Source organism: Podarcis muralis, chromosome 4 (assembly GCF_964188315.1).
Source record: "Podarcis muralis chromosome 4, rPodMur119.hap1.1, whole genome shotgun sequence".
Lineage (NCBI taxonomy): Eukaryota > Metazoa > Chordata > Lepidosauria > Squamata > Lacertidae > Podarcis > Podarcis muralis.
Window position 1 is genome coordinate 10,713,252 of NC_135658.1, and position 15,107 is coordinate 10,728,358.

Consider the following 15,107-nt stretch of genomic DNA (forward strand, 5'->3'; position numbering starts at 1 on the left):
TGCATGCAAAGATAGGTATATTAGGGAAAGCTGCATGCATCAGATATGCATATATTCACTGATGAATTTTCACGAGAACTTTGATTTTTAATGGCAAACTGATGTAGAAGTGCAGAGAGCTGAATTTAAAGTTGGAAAAGCGAAAAACAGAGAAAAAGCAAAATGGTCTGGTTCACACATTCCTATCTGAAGTGATTCACCCCAGGCCCCAGGGAGAACAAGTCGGTAGTTCCACATATAGTCTGCTGCCCTAGAATGCACAGCCATTTCCTAGCTTAATTTTGCAATGATTTCTTTGGGCAGGGATAGTGCCTTCTCTCACCTACCAAGTGTTCTTCATGAAAAAGCTGTGGACAAACACTGTGCCTGGAAAGGATTCGATGGCCGACTCCATATTCCACTATTATCAGGTATTGTTGTTGTTGTTTAGTCGTTTAGTCGTGTCCGACTCTTCATGGCCCCATGGACCAGAGCACGCCAGGCACTCCTGTCTTCCACTGCATTCCTTGGTCACTGCAATCCCCCCAGCTGCGGGGTTGAATTTGGTTCCATTCATATGCTGGTAGCTTCGAGAACACTGTCCAACCATCTCGTCCTCTGTCATCCCCTTCTCCTTGTGCCCTCCATCTTTCCCATCAGGGTCTTTTCCAGGGAGTCTTCTCTTCTCATGAGCTGGCCAAAGTACTGGAGCCTCAGCTTCACGATCTGTCCTCCCAGTGAGTACTCAGGGCTGATTTCATTAAGAATGGAGAGGTTTGATCTTCTTGCAGTCCATGGGACTCTCAAGAGTCTCCTCCAGCACCATAATTCAAAAGCATCCATTCTTCGGTGACCATCCTTCTTGATGGTCCAGCTCTCACTTCCATACATCACTACTGGGAAAACCATAGCTTTAACTAGATGGCCCTTTGTTGGCAAGGTGATGTCTCTGATTTTTAAGATGCTGTCCAGGTTTGTCATTGCTTTTCTCCCAAGAAGCAGTCTAGGGGAGCAGAACCCCAGCCTTTCTGAGTTAGGAACAGCAACACCAAGGGAACTTGAAGCCCGGGGGGGGGGGGGGAGAGAGTGGACAGACCCAAAGCAGGCAAGGCCTCCGAACATAGCTCAAAGCAAAAAGATGATTGGCAGGTACATTTGCTGAGCAGCTTTCAACATGGCACCTTCCCCAGGGACTCCAGGAAAGATAACAACAAAAAGGACTCTATCAAGGCCGGATCTATCGTTAGGTAAAGTGAGGCGGCTGCCTCGGGCAACCAATGCTGGGAGTCAGAGAACAGCAGCCAGCTGCGGGGTTGAATTTGGTTCCATTCATATTTTGATGCAAACCCGCCTAGTTTGCACATCCTGAAATGATATGCAAACTGTAATGTACCTATGGAATCTGCATGTCTCTGAGTACTGCGATGCCATTCTCTAAGCAAAGCACGTGTTCGTGGCAATAGTGTACAAAAACGCATTGTATCGGTGGGGAATTGCTTGCCAAAAAAAAGCATATATTAAGCAAGATTTGCCTGCTAAAATGTGCATATGGAAAGAAATACCGTATTTTTCGCACCATAGGACGCACTTTTTCCCCTCCAAAAATGAAGGGGAAATGTGTGTGCGTCCTATGGTGCGAATGCAGGCTTTCGCTGAAGCCTGGAGAGTGAGAGGGGTCGGTGCGCACCGACCCCTCACGCTCTCCAGGCTTCGCGTTCCCGCTGCTTGCAGAGACTTGCCTGCATGCTGAAGCCTGCGCGCGCTGAGCTCAGCACGTCCAGGCTTCGCGGACCTCTCCGCAAGCAGCGGGAGCGTTCCCGCTGCTTGCAGAGACTTGCCTGCATGCTGAAGCCTGCGCGCGCTGAGCTCAGCACGTCCAGGCTTCGCGGACCTCTCCGCAAGCAGCGGGAGCGTTCCCGCTGCTTGCAGAGACTTGCCTGCATGCTGAAGCCTGCGCGCGCTGAGCTCAGCACGTCCAGGCTTCGCGGACCTCTCCGCAAGCAGCGGGAGCGTTCCCGCTGCTTGCAGAGACTTGCCTGCATGCTGAAGCCTGCGCGCGCTGAGCTCAGCACGTCCAGGCTTCGCGCACCTCTCCGCAAGCAGCGGGAGCGCTCCCACCACTTGCAGAGAGCTGCCTGTTTGGGGGCTGGGGTCGGCGGAAGCTCGAGCTTCCCCCAGCCCCGCGCCTGGGGGGGAAATAATTTTTTTCCCTTTATTTCCCCCCCAAAAAACTGGGTGCGCCCTATGGTCCGGTGCGCCCTATGGTGCGAAAAATACGGTATGTACTTAAGGATGGTAAAATGAGAAGCCGAAATTGACAGATTATGCATTTGGAGTCTCACATAAGCAGCTGCAAAAGCAACGAGACAAAGGTCACGTTAACAGAAAAGTTAACTCTTGACCTCATTTAGTATCCTTTTAGAAGAAGCGAGGGAGAAGTAGCCTTCTGGGAAATGGCCAAAGCACAATTTGCTTTGTTCACTATTTGTCAGCAGCAACAACAGACTCTTCCAGGCTTTGTGTCCCTTGAACCCATCCAAAAAGCTGTGAAAGAAAGATATACCGTATTTTTCCTTATATAACACGTCTCTATGTATAAGATAGCTCCTGTTTTCGGGGACCGCAACAAAAAAAATTGGGAGGGAAATTGCCCAAACTTGGTGAACTTTTTTTTTTGGGGGGGGGAGACTGCTCAGAGTTGTTGACCTTTTCTTGGGGGGGGGTCACGGCCGCCAATCGCTCTACAGCCAGCCCGCCACTGAAAACCGCACACATCGTCTGTACACTCGGCGCCAAAAGCCCACCTGCCCACTCGACGCAACCACAGCCGATTGCACGCACGCCTCACCGCTGCCGTAAATCAACTGCCCAATTGCCACAGTCAGTCATCAGCAGGCCTTGTCACAGCAACCAATCCCACGCCCAACCGCCGCTGCCAATCTCCTGCTGGCTGCTGCCACTGCTGTAAACAAAAATTGCCCTTTTCCCTTATGGGGTATCAAAGAGCCCATATAGAGTCCTTACATAAGTTCCCTATTGGTAGGAGAAAATGACAGAAGCCAACCAGAGAATATTGAGAAGCAAAGCAGCTAGCAAGGTTGATCTTTATTGATCTGTTGCAACAGGGTGCTCCCCTCACCCGCAGGAAAGGAGGAGGGACCCAGAAAAATGGCGCACAAGGCCTAATAAAGACTTTTGAAATTGCCACCCTGTAGATCAAGACCACCCCCAGAAACATCATACATACATCACAGAAGGGGTGTAACCTAAGACCACCACCCCAGATACATCACACCTACATCACAGAAAAGGTGGTCTACAACAGAAATTTGAATGTTGTTTTTCTCCTGTCGTTGTTTATCTCCTGTCTGGCAGGTTACTTGATTGGATTGCCTGGGGAGCCTGGCCAGTCTTTTGTAAAGATAAATACTTAGTAATGATAGGCTCACCCTATTCAAACACAGATATACCATTAAGACAGGATTTGTGAAGGAAAAGACAATGGGAAGGCTTTTCCATTTTCCTTTGACCTTGCAGAGAAAACATTTGGTCAGTTTGGGAATCAAAAATGGTTCCAGGTCGGTCTTCCTGTGCTGATCTATGTATGTGCTTGGTTGGTATACTTATGAACATTTAACATATATCTAAGACCTCAAAATTCCTATCACACCACCAATCGCCCGTCCCCCCTCTGCTATCCATGTGTAAGACGACCCATAATTTTTGCCTATTGTTTCTAAGGAAAAAATGTTGTCTTATGCAAGGAAAAATACGGTGCTCTCCATCTCTATGGGCAGAGTCGTCTTTTTTGCTGGTGTGACTTTGCAAAATGCTCTGTATCTCTCTGTCTCTCTCACTCTGGTGCAGGAATTACCAAAGTACCTTCGCGGCTACCATAAATGCTCGAGGGAGGAAGTCCTGCAACTTGGGGCCCTCATCTATAGGGTGAAGTTTGAAGACGACAAGTCCTATTTCCCCACCATTCCCAAACTCCTCAAGGAGCTGGTGCCTGAGTCTCTCATTCGGCAGCTGTCTCCAGATGACTGGAAGAGGGTAGGTCTGCTCCAGCACCACCCACCCACCCCAATGTCCCAGTTGCACCCCTGGACCCCCCCCTTTGCACCCTTTCCATCCCACATGCATGTCTTTTGCAGCGTTGCCAGCTTCCAGATCAGGGCCGGATTTAGGTTTGATGTGGCCCTAAGCTACTGAAGGTAATGGGGCCCTTTCTATGTCCAGCTGTCCTTTGTCAACAGCAAAATGTCACTGTTTTTTGTGTTGAATATATGCTATATGGTAAGTTATGGACCTAATAGGTATCTCAAGCCGTTTGCACATGTTGCCGTGCAGCCAGTTCATGCAGAATGTAGGCACCCTATATATAGAAAGGAGCAAACCAGTGATATTTGAGGGAGCAGGCTATCAGGCGGGGCCCATGACTTACATCACAGGAGCCTACACAACACAAAACACTCTTGCTGTATGTAGGTTTTATTCTATTTGTTTTTTATCTTATATTTTGGAAATGTACATCCAGTTCTTTTTTTCCTTTAATTTTTTTGGGGCCCCCAAGAGAGTGGGGCCCTAAGCTATAGCTTGTTTAGTTTATACGTAAATCCAGCCCTGTCCCAGATCAAAAACCCCAGATCTCTAACATCATTTGCACACAAATTATGTGGCTGGTGTCCTTGATTGCTTGTTGAGATGGAATTCAGTTCGGTTTCATTACACAAACTGAAACACAGTCATCCTTTCAAATCAGCACTTCTGTTTTTGTTTTTCCAGTGCAGTGAATCATAGAATCATAGTATCTTAGAATGCTAAGGGACCCAAAGGGTTGTCTAGACCAACCCCCGCAATGCAGGAATCACAACTGAATTAATATGTACAAAAATGCATATCCTAGGGTGAAATGTGCAAAGAAATGTGTATAAGATGCATTGTTTGTGGACAATTGCTTTGTACCCTGAGGCAAAATTGCGTTAAAATTAGAATTTCGCCCCACAATGCTGGTGAATTTTCATGAGGACTTAAAAAAAAACACGCAAATTGATGTGGAGGAAATGTGGGAAACTGAACTTCAAATTTAGAAGAATGAGAAACCGAAATATTTTTTACTCTTTCTGTGCAGTCCATTGTGGCCTATTTCAACAAGCACGCTGGCAAAACGAGAGAAGAAGCCAAGCTTGCCTTCCTGAAGATTGTATTCAAGTGGCCTACGTTTGGATCGGCTTTCTTCGAAGTGAAGGTGGAGAAGGGTCCTTATTTATGTCATCTGGAGGGTCCAGGGATCTAGGGTGGGACAATGGGCATCAGAAATATTTGCTTGCTTGCTTGCTTCTTTCGTGACAAAATCTGTATTCTTGCCTTTCGTTCATAATCCCCGGAGCGTGGTACAAATAACAAAAAATAATATATACACAGATAAATTGGTAGATCGTTTAGGGTGGCAGCATCTACTCTTCGGAATTCCCTGCCTATTGAGATAAAGCAGGCCCTTTCACTGTACTCTTTTTCAGTGCCTACAAAAAACATTGACATTTAGACAAGCCTACCCTGATGCTTTCAAAGGGACGCGGGTGGCGCTGTGGGTTAAACCACAGAGCCTAGGACTTGCCGATCAGAAGGTCAGCGGTTCAAATCCCCGCGACGGGGTGAGCTCCCGTTGCTCGGTCCCTGCTCCTGCCAACCTAGCAGTTCAAAAGCACGTCAAAGTGCAAGTAGATAAATAGGTACTGCTCCGGCGGGAAGGTAAACGGCGTTTCCGTGCGCTGCTCTGGTTCGCCAGAAGCGGCTTAGTCATGCTGGCCACATGACCCGGAAGCTGTACGCCGGCTCCCTCGGCCACTAAAGCGAGATGAGCACCACAACCCCAGAGTCAGTCATGACTGGACCTAACGGTCAGGGGTCCCTTTACCTTTACCTTTACCCTGATGCTTAGAGAGTGGAGGTAATTTTAATCTGCTTTCACTTGTGTATGTTTTAAAGTAGGGTTGGTTTTTTTTTTTCTTTGATTATATTGTTTTCTTGTTTGTAAACCACTTTGAGGTGTTTTCTTTCTTTTTGTTAACAATTAAGGGGTGTATAAATTTTATTAAATAAACAAATGAAACCCAATCAGTTACTAGACGGGCAGCCAGGGGTCCCCAATCTTTGAATTGTTGTATGTACCAAATTTGATATACATACACACACGCACACACCCTGCCCATCTGGCTGGGTTTCCCCAGCCACTCTGGGCAGCTCCCAACAAAATATTAAAAACACAGTAAAACATCAAACATTAAAAACTTCCCTAAACAGGGCTGCCTTCAGATGTCTTCTAAAAGTCAGATAGTTGTTTATTTCCTTGACATCTGATGGGAGGGCATTCCACAGGGAGGGCACCACCACCGAGAAGGCCCTCTGCCATCCCACAGAACTGAAGCAGGCAGTGTCCCCCCAGCCAGAAAACAAAACATCTGCATGCACACACCAAACAAATGAAACACAGACAAAAATGTTGGCATCACACAGTGAAAAAGCAACACTCGAAAAAACCCTTAAAGATAAAGTTAAAGGGACCCCTGACCATTAGGTCCAGTCATGGCCGACTCTGGGGTTGTGGCGCTCATCTCGCTTTATTGGCCGAGGGAGCCAGCGTACAGCTTCCGGGTCATGTGGCCAGCATGACTATGCCGCTTCTGGTGAACCAGAGCAGCGCACGGAAACGCTGTTTACCTTCCTGCCGGAGTGGTACCTATTGATCTACTTGCACTTTGACGTGCTTTTGAACTGCTAGGTTGGCAGGAGCAGGGACCGAGCAAGCGGAGATCACCCCATCGCAGGGATTCAAACCGCCGACCTTCTGATCAGCAAGTCCTAGGCTCTGTGGTTTAACCCACAGCGCCACCCGTGTCCCTTTGAAAGCATCAGGGTAGGCTTGTCAAACTGCTAGGTGGGCAGGAGCAGGGACCGAGCAACGGGAGCTCACCCCGTCGCGGGGATTCGAACCACCGACCTTTCGATCGGCAAGTCCTAGGCTCTGTGGTTTAGACCACAGTGCCACCCACAACCCACAATGCTTTCCTTTCTTAGGTATCACCAAGCTATGGATTTTTTAAAAATTATTTTTAATGTGTCTCAGATTTGATCAAGGAGGAAAAGTGTGACGACTACCCTAAGTCTAAAAACAAAAACAACAAACAACAAACCTTACTTTTTTAAAAAAAAAAATGAGAGGGGCAGGGTGCTTGGCATGCGCATGTCATTCCCACCCCCCAAGTCCTTTAACATGTCTCCACCTTTGCACTCCAAACAGCAAACAACTGATCCAAATTACCCAGAACTCCTCCTGATCGCCATCAACAAGCACGGCGTCAGCCTCATTGATCGCAAAACCAAGGTAAGGCAAGTCTTTCATGCAGCTTCCCTAAAGCTTCTCTGTCACCCATGCAAAGTATCAAGATTGACAGGTGTGTTGCCCCGCCCATCTGTCAAAGTCGGCCTGCAGCCAAAAAGTTTCACCTACATGATGTAGATGATGAGATGGAACCTAAAGGCCTTTTCCCTGTGCTCTGTCGCTGACTAGAGATGGCTAAATGTGCCCACTTCAGTTTTTAAATCTTACATTCAGGTCAATGCATTTCTGCATCACTTTGTGATTGCTGCTTTTAGCATCCTCCGAGTCGCAAAAATTCATCAACATTTTGGAATATATTTCTCCTACAACTCACATTCTCGTATGCAATTTTCCATAATGCAACACATTTTTATATCTCGATTTCACCAATATATGCATTTTTATGCACATTTACACCGAAACTGCCCAGGCCTGCACCCGGGGAGCTCACTTCAGTATTGCTAAGGCAGTAGTTGGCTTCATTGCCAGAGGTGAATTCCATTGTGTCTGGAGACAGACAGATAGATGCCCACCAACCAATGCCTAATGTTCCCATATTTATATACTACTTTTGGTTGGAGAACTGCATCACAAAACCTGTCGAAACGTGGGTTTCACACATCATTTCAGGAAGTGCAGATGAGGTAGGTCCAGATTAAGATGCAGACCGAGCCGAATCATTTTCCCCCGGCCCTACCATTGAGTGTCCTGTCTAAGCCTCCCATCACCCTGTGTGGTGGATCCCTTGTTTCCATGGAGTTGCTGAAGGCTGAGTTGATGGAGTGGGGAGACAGGGTCCAGAGTCGAATCTGTGGTGACATTCCAGACTTCCTTCCCCGTGTCCCCAGGATATTCTCATCACGCACCCCTTCACAAAGATCTCCAACTGGAGCAGCGGCAACACCTATTTCCACATCACCATCGGCAACCTGGTGCGGGGGAGCAAGCTGCTCTGCGAGACTTCGCTGGTAAGTCACCCAAAATGCTTCCAGGCGCGCACAGTTCCCAAATGCGGAGGAAAATGGACGTTCAGACTGTGGAGCCTCTACATTGCTCCTCCAAGGCCTTGGCCATCCGCTGTTGGTCATGCTTTGTGGGCGTTGAGTTGGCCTCCATGCGTTGAGTTTTAAAATGGCCGCCTGGTGCCATTGTGATGTCAGGTGACTGGTAGGTCAATGGCACCACCTCCCGACCAAACCTCGTCCCCGAGGTGGTGAGGAGATGATGTGGAATGCTGGCCAGATCCCAGCCCCACAACCCTAGCTTAGATACACTCATACGAATGTAAGAAGAGCCCGCTGGATCAGGCCGGTGGCCTGTCTAGTCCAGCATCCTGTTCTCCCAGTGGGAAACCCACAAACAAGATCTGGACACAAGAGCACCATCCCTTGCTCCCTGCCTCTGAGGTTTCCAGCAAATGGTATTCACAAGCATTGCTGCATCTGAGGCAGGAGATAGCCCTCTCTGCCATGGGTTTGTCAGATCCTTGCTCCTTCTGTCAGGGCAGAATTTGGATCCTGGCACAGAACCAATAGTGCATGAGAAATTCTGCTTTTGCTTCATAAATATATATATAATACAATCATACCTCTTGTTACATTTGCTTCATGATACGTATTTTGAGGTTGGCGACCCGGAAGTACCAGAAAGGGTTACTTCCGGGTTTCGCCACTCGCGCATGCACAGACACGCAAAATGACGTCACACGCATGCGCAGAAGCGGCGAATCACGACCCGTGCATGCACAGACCAGGTTGCATTCCTTTCAGGTTGTGAATGGGGATCCGGACTGGATCCCGTTCGCTGCGGAGGTACCACTGTAATAACAAGCTTTCTGGACCTCAGGGCTGGAAAAAGATGACTGAAATCTATGGAGACAGAGGTGATGACAAAATAAGTACCGTGTATATGCTAGCATGTGGGACGTGCGTGGCGCTGTGGGTTAAACCACAGAGCCTAGGACTTGCCGATCAGAAGGTCGGCGGTTCGAGTCCCCGCGACGGGGTGAGCTCCCGTTGCTCGGTCCCTGCTCCTGCCCACCTAGCAGTTCGAAAGCACGTCAAAGTGCAAGTAGATAAATAGGTACCGCTCTGGCAGGAAGGTAAACGGCGTTTCCGTGCGCTGCTCTGGTTCGCCAGAAGCGGCTTAGTCATGCTGGCCACATGACCCGGAAGCTGTACGCCGGCTCCCTCAGCCAATAAAGCGAGATGAGCGCCACGACACCAGAGTCGGCCACGACTGGACCTAATGGTCAGGGGTCCCTTACCTTTACCTACATGCTAGCATAGTTAGATGGAGAGAAGAAAAGATGGGTACCCTGAGCAGAGGAATGGTTGGGACTAGGTCTGATTTTCAGAGCTGGACCCCACCCCAAATTCCCCCCAATCAAGCACATTCTCCAGGCAGTGAGGAGGAAGTGTGGGGTACTTCCCCCAACAGCCCACTTTAGAGCAGAGCTCCCTTTTCTCCTGCAACCTGACTTCTAAGAAAATGTCCGACACGCCAAGTGTCCCTATATTCCAGGGACAGTCCCGGATTTACAAAAGCTGTCCTGGTTTCTGATTTGAGCTCAGAATGTCCACTTTTGCTTAAAGGTAAAGGGACCCTACAAGGCCATTTTGTGGGAACGTTTACTTTAGCACTTGGTTACCAGATGTCACCGTTTCCTGGGGACAGTCCCCAGATTTACAAATCAGTCCCTATACAAAATCCATGGAAGTTGAAAAAGGTCCCCGGATTCATTGAAAAAAATCTGGTAACCTTACTTTAGCAGATTTAAACAATCCCCCTTAGAAGTTTATGCAGCAATCAGCTTGTTGCTGACTCGTCTGAGTTCTACTAATAAAGATGACTTCCTGGTTAAAAATCCCTTTGACATGAATCGGATTCATGTTAATATAAAACTATTTTACTCTCAGATTCATTCAGGTTTACAGAACCGTACCTGAAGGCAGGCTTAGGTTACATAACAAGCAAATGAACTATACCAGAGGGACGTTGGTCCTCAGGTGACTGCAACTGAGCAGTTACCTTTCAAAACTATCAGCAACCGACAAACTGGTTGTCACAGCAACCGGTTAGAACATGGAGGCCTTTAGTCCTCTGTACTTGACTGCACCTTTACATCCCACACATTTAGGGCTTTGAATTGTGCTCAGAAACGTACTGGGGGGGGGTGCTGTCCGTCAGGAGCTCGTCCTACACTCGAGTAGGACCCTGGCAGAGAGACTTGCCTGACCGGCATGTTCTCTCCCTCCTAGTTGATCGTTCGAGAGCTTCAAAAGCTTTCTTCCGCTCAAACATCACAGCGACCGATGCCAACAGACATCTGCACACTTAGGGACAGACTTCACAGCACAGCTTTGCATAATGGACCTCAGCAACTCAGCATTTTGGCTAATCTACTTTATTTACACATAAACACACAGGTAGCACTGCAACATGGCTCCCTCTCTCTCTAGCATCAGACAGCATTTGGTTTCTACCCAAATGCAATTCTGGTTTTAAACACAGTGTAAGGAGTCTCTATAGGAGTATATTGTATTTTAAAATGGGGTTTCAGAGTTTTTAGGGGTTTTTGAATGTCTTATGTAGATTTTTCAATTTCATTGTTCTGTATGGGACAATGACAATAAAGATACCATATTGTATCGTATCATATCGAATGAACAAAGGACAGTAATCCCACTTCATGGAACACAGTAACACAAACCTCCTGTCTCCGTCACTTCCCACTCTGTGGAGTCAAAACATACTGAAGGAAGGTGAGGACAGGTGACCTCACCTAGGCCCGAAGTCACCCCCCACCAAAGCAGGCTCAAAGCTTCTCAAAGCTTCTCAAAATCATTTTCTCAGCCGCTAAGCATCCGAAACATTCCGCTCTGCTGTAACAAAGGTAGAGAACAGTCCATTGTTTCTCAGGCCTTTCTCATGCCTTCTGGCCTTGCTAAAGAACCACATTGCAACTTGCTTTCTGTCCTGGAACCATGCCAGAACAAGAGATTGAAACATATCTGAACACACTGAAACCCCTTTTATGGGAAGGGTGCCAAGAGTCCCAATAGTCCCAAGACAGCTTTCTGTTCATGCTCAGAGGACTCCTGAGGGAGGAGAAAGGAGGAGGGAACTGGAAAGGGGTATATATGCTTGTGCACATGACTGTGAATTTCGTGCATGCTTTTTGTGACTTATCACACTTGCTCCTTCTACCAGTTCATGGATGGTAGAAATAAAAGCCTTTTCTCCGAAACTATTCCTTGAGTGTCTGTTGACTCCCACTTCCCTTTCCCGGGCGCAATATTTTCCCCACCCGAGGGCAAAGCCTCATAAGGCTACAATACCACGTCATGTGAAAGACAACAATCCCATGACTGCAGTCACGGAGCAGGAATTCTAACACTATCAGGGTGTGTCAACCTTGTCCCTCTCGACTCTTCCCCCAGGGCTACAAGATGGACGACCTCCTGACATCTTACATCAGCCAGATGTTGACGGCGATGAGCAAACAGAGGAGTACGAAAGGCAGCAAGTGAAGTGAGAGGAGCCGCGGGCCTCTTGGCCTGGAGTTACTCTGTCAGCTGAGGACTGTGGGATACCCCTGCAGCTGGGGGAAGACCTTCTCCACCCACGTGTGGAAGATGAGCCGGACTCCTTCCGAAAGCATGTCAGACTCCGATTCCGAGGACTGTGGACTGACATCCCCTTCCAGCGAGGATGACTATCTGTGAGAACAGCCTTTACGTCGCCTCCCCTTTCATCTCCCCGCTCCTGGATTGAAGCCTCAACGCATCTTCCGTCACCCTGAGGCAACAGCAAAACTCTGGCGTGGTTTTTTAAGAAAATTGGAACCAAAATGGCAGGACACGCCAAGGACCGTGTGGAGGGAAAGCTCCCTGCTGCCTTTGAAACACATTACCGGTGACAAGATGGACCCGTGCCAGAAACGGAATGATCTCATAAAAATCTAGTGGATTCGGGGCTTTCATTCTTTCTCTTTCTTTCTTTTCGGAAGATGAGAAGCGAAATACTTTTTTTGTTTGCTTGTTTTCAAAATGAAATGTAAAAGGCCGGGGAGAGGAAGCACATTTCACAAAAGGAAACAAAAATAATAATAACCTGAAGGGCAAAAGCATAGATTGATTTGAGATGTAGTACACTGTGGGGGGGGGGTGTGAAATGCTTAAATGTGCAATAGCTGGACGTATTTAAGGAGGTTTGGTTTTGACGGTTGTTTGTTTCATATTCCTTTTATTTATTTAACATGGTGGAGTCGGGTGGCTTTTTTCGGTTGGTAAGATTGTAGAGACTATCTTTGGAGGGGGCTTTGAACAGAACTTCCTCCTAAATGAGGAAATTCAGTGGAAAGACCTGATCAGGAATATTCGGTGTGGTGGGTTGTTTGGCAAAGGCATTTTTCACGTTGTGCCCGGAATTTTCCAGTCTTGGGTCAAAGGAGAAGAGTAAGCGCTGAAAGCAGGACCCTGTAAATTCTGGCAGTTCCAGAGCTACATATCAAGGTACACCAAACCTTAGAAGTAAACAGAACGGGATTCAATGTGTGGAATTCACTTCCTTTATTTCTGAAGAAACCCATCTTTCTTATATATAGAAAAAAAGTTAAAGTAATGATTAGGTTTGCAGCAGGGGGCATTATGGGGAAAAGACTGGCTGCAGACCCCTCTCCACTGAGCTAGCACAGCCCTGCTTTTGTGGCACGTTGCAGCAGGAACCCACACAGGCAAAGAAAGGCCCTGGATTTTCACTAGAAACACCCAACCAAAAGGGGGAAAGGAGGGTGCCTTTTTGCCACTCCAAAGAATGGCCCAGTTCCTTGTGCATGAGGACAAGATACAATCTACTTGAGCTTGATTCTGCATCTCCTAAGAAGTAGTCAGGGAAGAAAGGGAGAAAGATGGGGAATCGCTGGTCTACGGCGTAACGTCAGCTGTGCAAATCCAAGCGCTGTTGGGCATTCTCTCCCGGCAATTCCAGTCGCCCTGCCGTGAGCGCCCTCATCCTAGAGAGCAAAGCTCTTGGATGAGAAAGAATCTTCTGTCTAGAGGATTCTCTTCACCAAACAGCTGGCATGCGAGACCCTCAAGCCACAATCGGCATCCTGTCGAGTTCTGAAAAAATATAAGGATGAAATATATCTCACCACTATATGCAGGGAATAGCCTGTAGACCAGTTCATAAATATTAGGAAAACCTGGTTGGTTTTGTACCATGGTGAATCTCAAGGTTTGTACACTTCTTCCTCCCCACTGCTCTCGTATTCCAGAGGAGAATGGTTGCTTTCAAGCTTAAACTAACCAAGGTTCCATGTGACGTGGAACAAGGTTCAGAAGCCTGTGGTTAGTTTAAAGCATGGTTTGAGAAAAGCCAGGATCTGAATCTGCAGTTTATTTTGTAACTTGTTCTCACTAGCCATCCTTTAAATGGATCACAGGTCCCTGAATTCAGATGTCATGGGGGAACTGTGGGTTGCTGAAAACCAGAAAGACAATCTTCTGATCCTATGTGCGTGAAAAGTGGTGAGGGGAACTCACAAGCACAGAAGCCTGAAACAGTGGGATTATATTTACAAAATCCAGTCTTTGGGATGTATAAAATACAGTTCTCATAGTGTGGACAATCAAGATACAGTGGTACCTTGGGTTACATTCACTTCACGTTACATACGCTTCAGGTTACAGACTCTGCTAACCCAGAAATATTACCTCGGGTTAAGAACTTTGCTTCAGGATGAGAACAGAAATCATGCTCCAGCGACACGGCAGCAGCAAGAGGTCCCATTAGCTAAAGTGGTGCTTCAGGTAAAGAACAGTTTCAGGTTAAGAATGGATCTCCAGAATGAATTAAGTACTTAACCTGAGGTACCACTGTATTTAGTCCATGAACTTTTGACCAGAACTTGAACAACTGAGCAATTACATGTGGAAGCTGTGTGTGTGTAGATACAGATACCGATATATATTCCTGTACACACAAATATGTAATGTAATATATTGTAGTGTGTGGCCACAATAGGCACCCACGCCAAGTGCAGCACAAGGAATGGCAGGCAGGCCCAGGTGATTTGTTCAATGGGAGGTGCACTTCATAAAGCGATTTTGGGAACCAACTGTTCACCTGCACCCTCCATCAAATGTGCCTGCAGTTTAACAGGAGGCAGGCTCCACACCGTAGGCGCCATCTCCCCGGGCCTCTGGGTGCCCAAGCACCCACAAAGTTTCCCATATAGGGGCTGGGCACCCACAAAACACAGGGGCGGGCATGCAGGAACCACACTCTATGGAAAGAGCGTGGAGTGGAAGAGAGAGCACAGAGTTGGAGGAAGAGAGAGAATGGCGTTCGAGAGGGAGGGGCAGTTGCCGCGCCACTGAAGCTCACCCCCCACTATCATGATGTCACGGCGTATGCGTCATGACATCACAGTGTGGGCGGGCCACGCTGGGCACTCAGAGTGTGAGGCCCAAGTCGGCGCCGTTGCTTCACACAGCAGTTTAGCAAGCAGCTCTGTGAAGCGCCTCCCCGCTCCTTGAAAAGTCGGTGGGGCTTGAGGCAAGCTGTGATGGAGAGGGGGGGTACAAAGCGAAGGGAGTACAGTCAGGTGGGGGGGACGGGGTAGGCAAGCGGAGCAAGCAGGGGTATCAGGCCAGTGTGGTGTAGTGGTTAAGAGCGGTAGACTCGTAATCTGGTGAACCGGGTTCGCGTCTCCGCTCCTCCACATGCAGCTGCTGGGTGA

The 15,107-nt window shown here is 47.9% G+C and overlaps 2 protein-coding genes across 6 annotated transcripts in view; one reads left to right on the forward strand and one right to left on the reverse strand.

The window, feature by feature from the left end:
* The window catches only part of MYO7A (myosin VIIA), a 171,620-nt gene extending 158,706 nt beyond the window's left edge, over positions 1-12,914 (forward strand). For all 5 annotated transcript variants that reach the window (XM_077926921.1, XM_077926923.1, XM_077926920.1 and 2 more), the window contains 6 exons: positions 304-410; positions 3,847-4,032; positions 5,111-5,227; positions 7,280-7,363; positions 8,209-8,328; positions 11,803-12,914. In XM_077926921.1, the coding sequence (XP_077783047.1) occupies positions 304-410; positions 3,847-4,032; positions 5,111-5,227; positions 7,280-7,363; positions 8,209-8,328; positions 11,803-11,892 (704 nt within the window). In that variant the 3' untranslated portion in view covers positions 11,893-12,914. The remainder of the gene's footprint in view (positions 1-303; positions 411-3,846; positions 4,033-5,110; positions 5,228-7,279; positions 7,364-8,208; positions 8,329-11,802) is intronic.
* Positions 12,910-15,107, reverse strand: part of GDPD4 (glycerophosphodiester phosphodiesterase domain containing 4) — a 40,647-nt gene continuing 38,449 nt past the window's right edge. Inside the window, exon 16 of the mRNA XM_077926925.1 lies at positions 12,910-13,485. Within this exon, the coding sequence (XP_077783051.1) occupies positions 13,457-13,485 (29 nt within the window). The 3' untranslated portion in view covers positions 12,910-13,456. The remainder of the gene's footprint in view (positions 13,486-15,107) is intronic.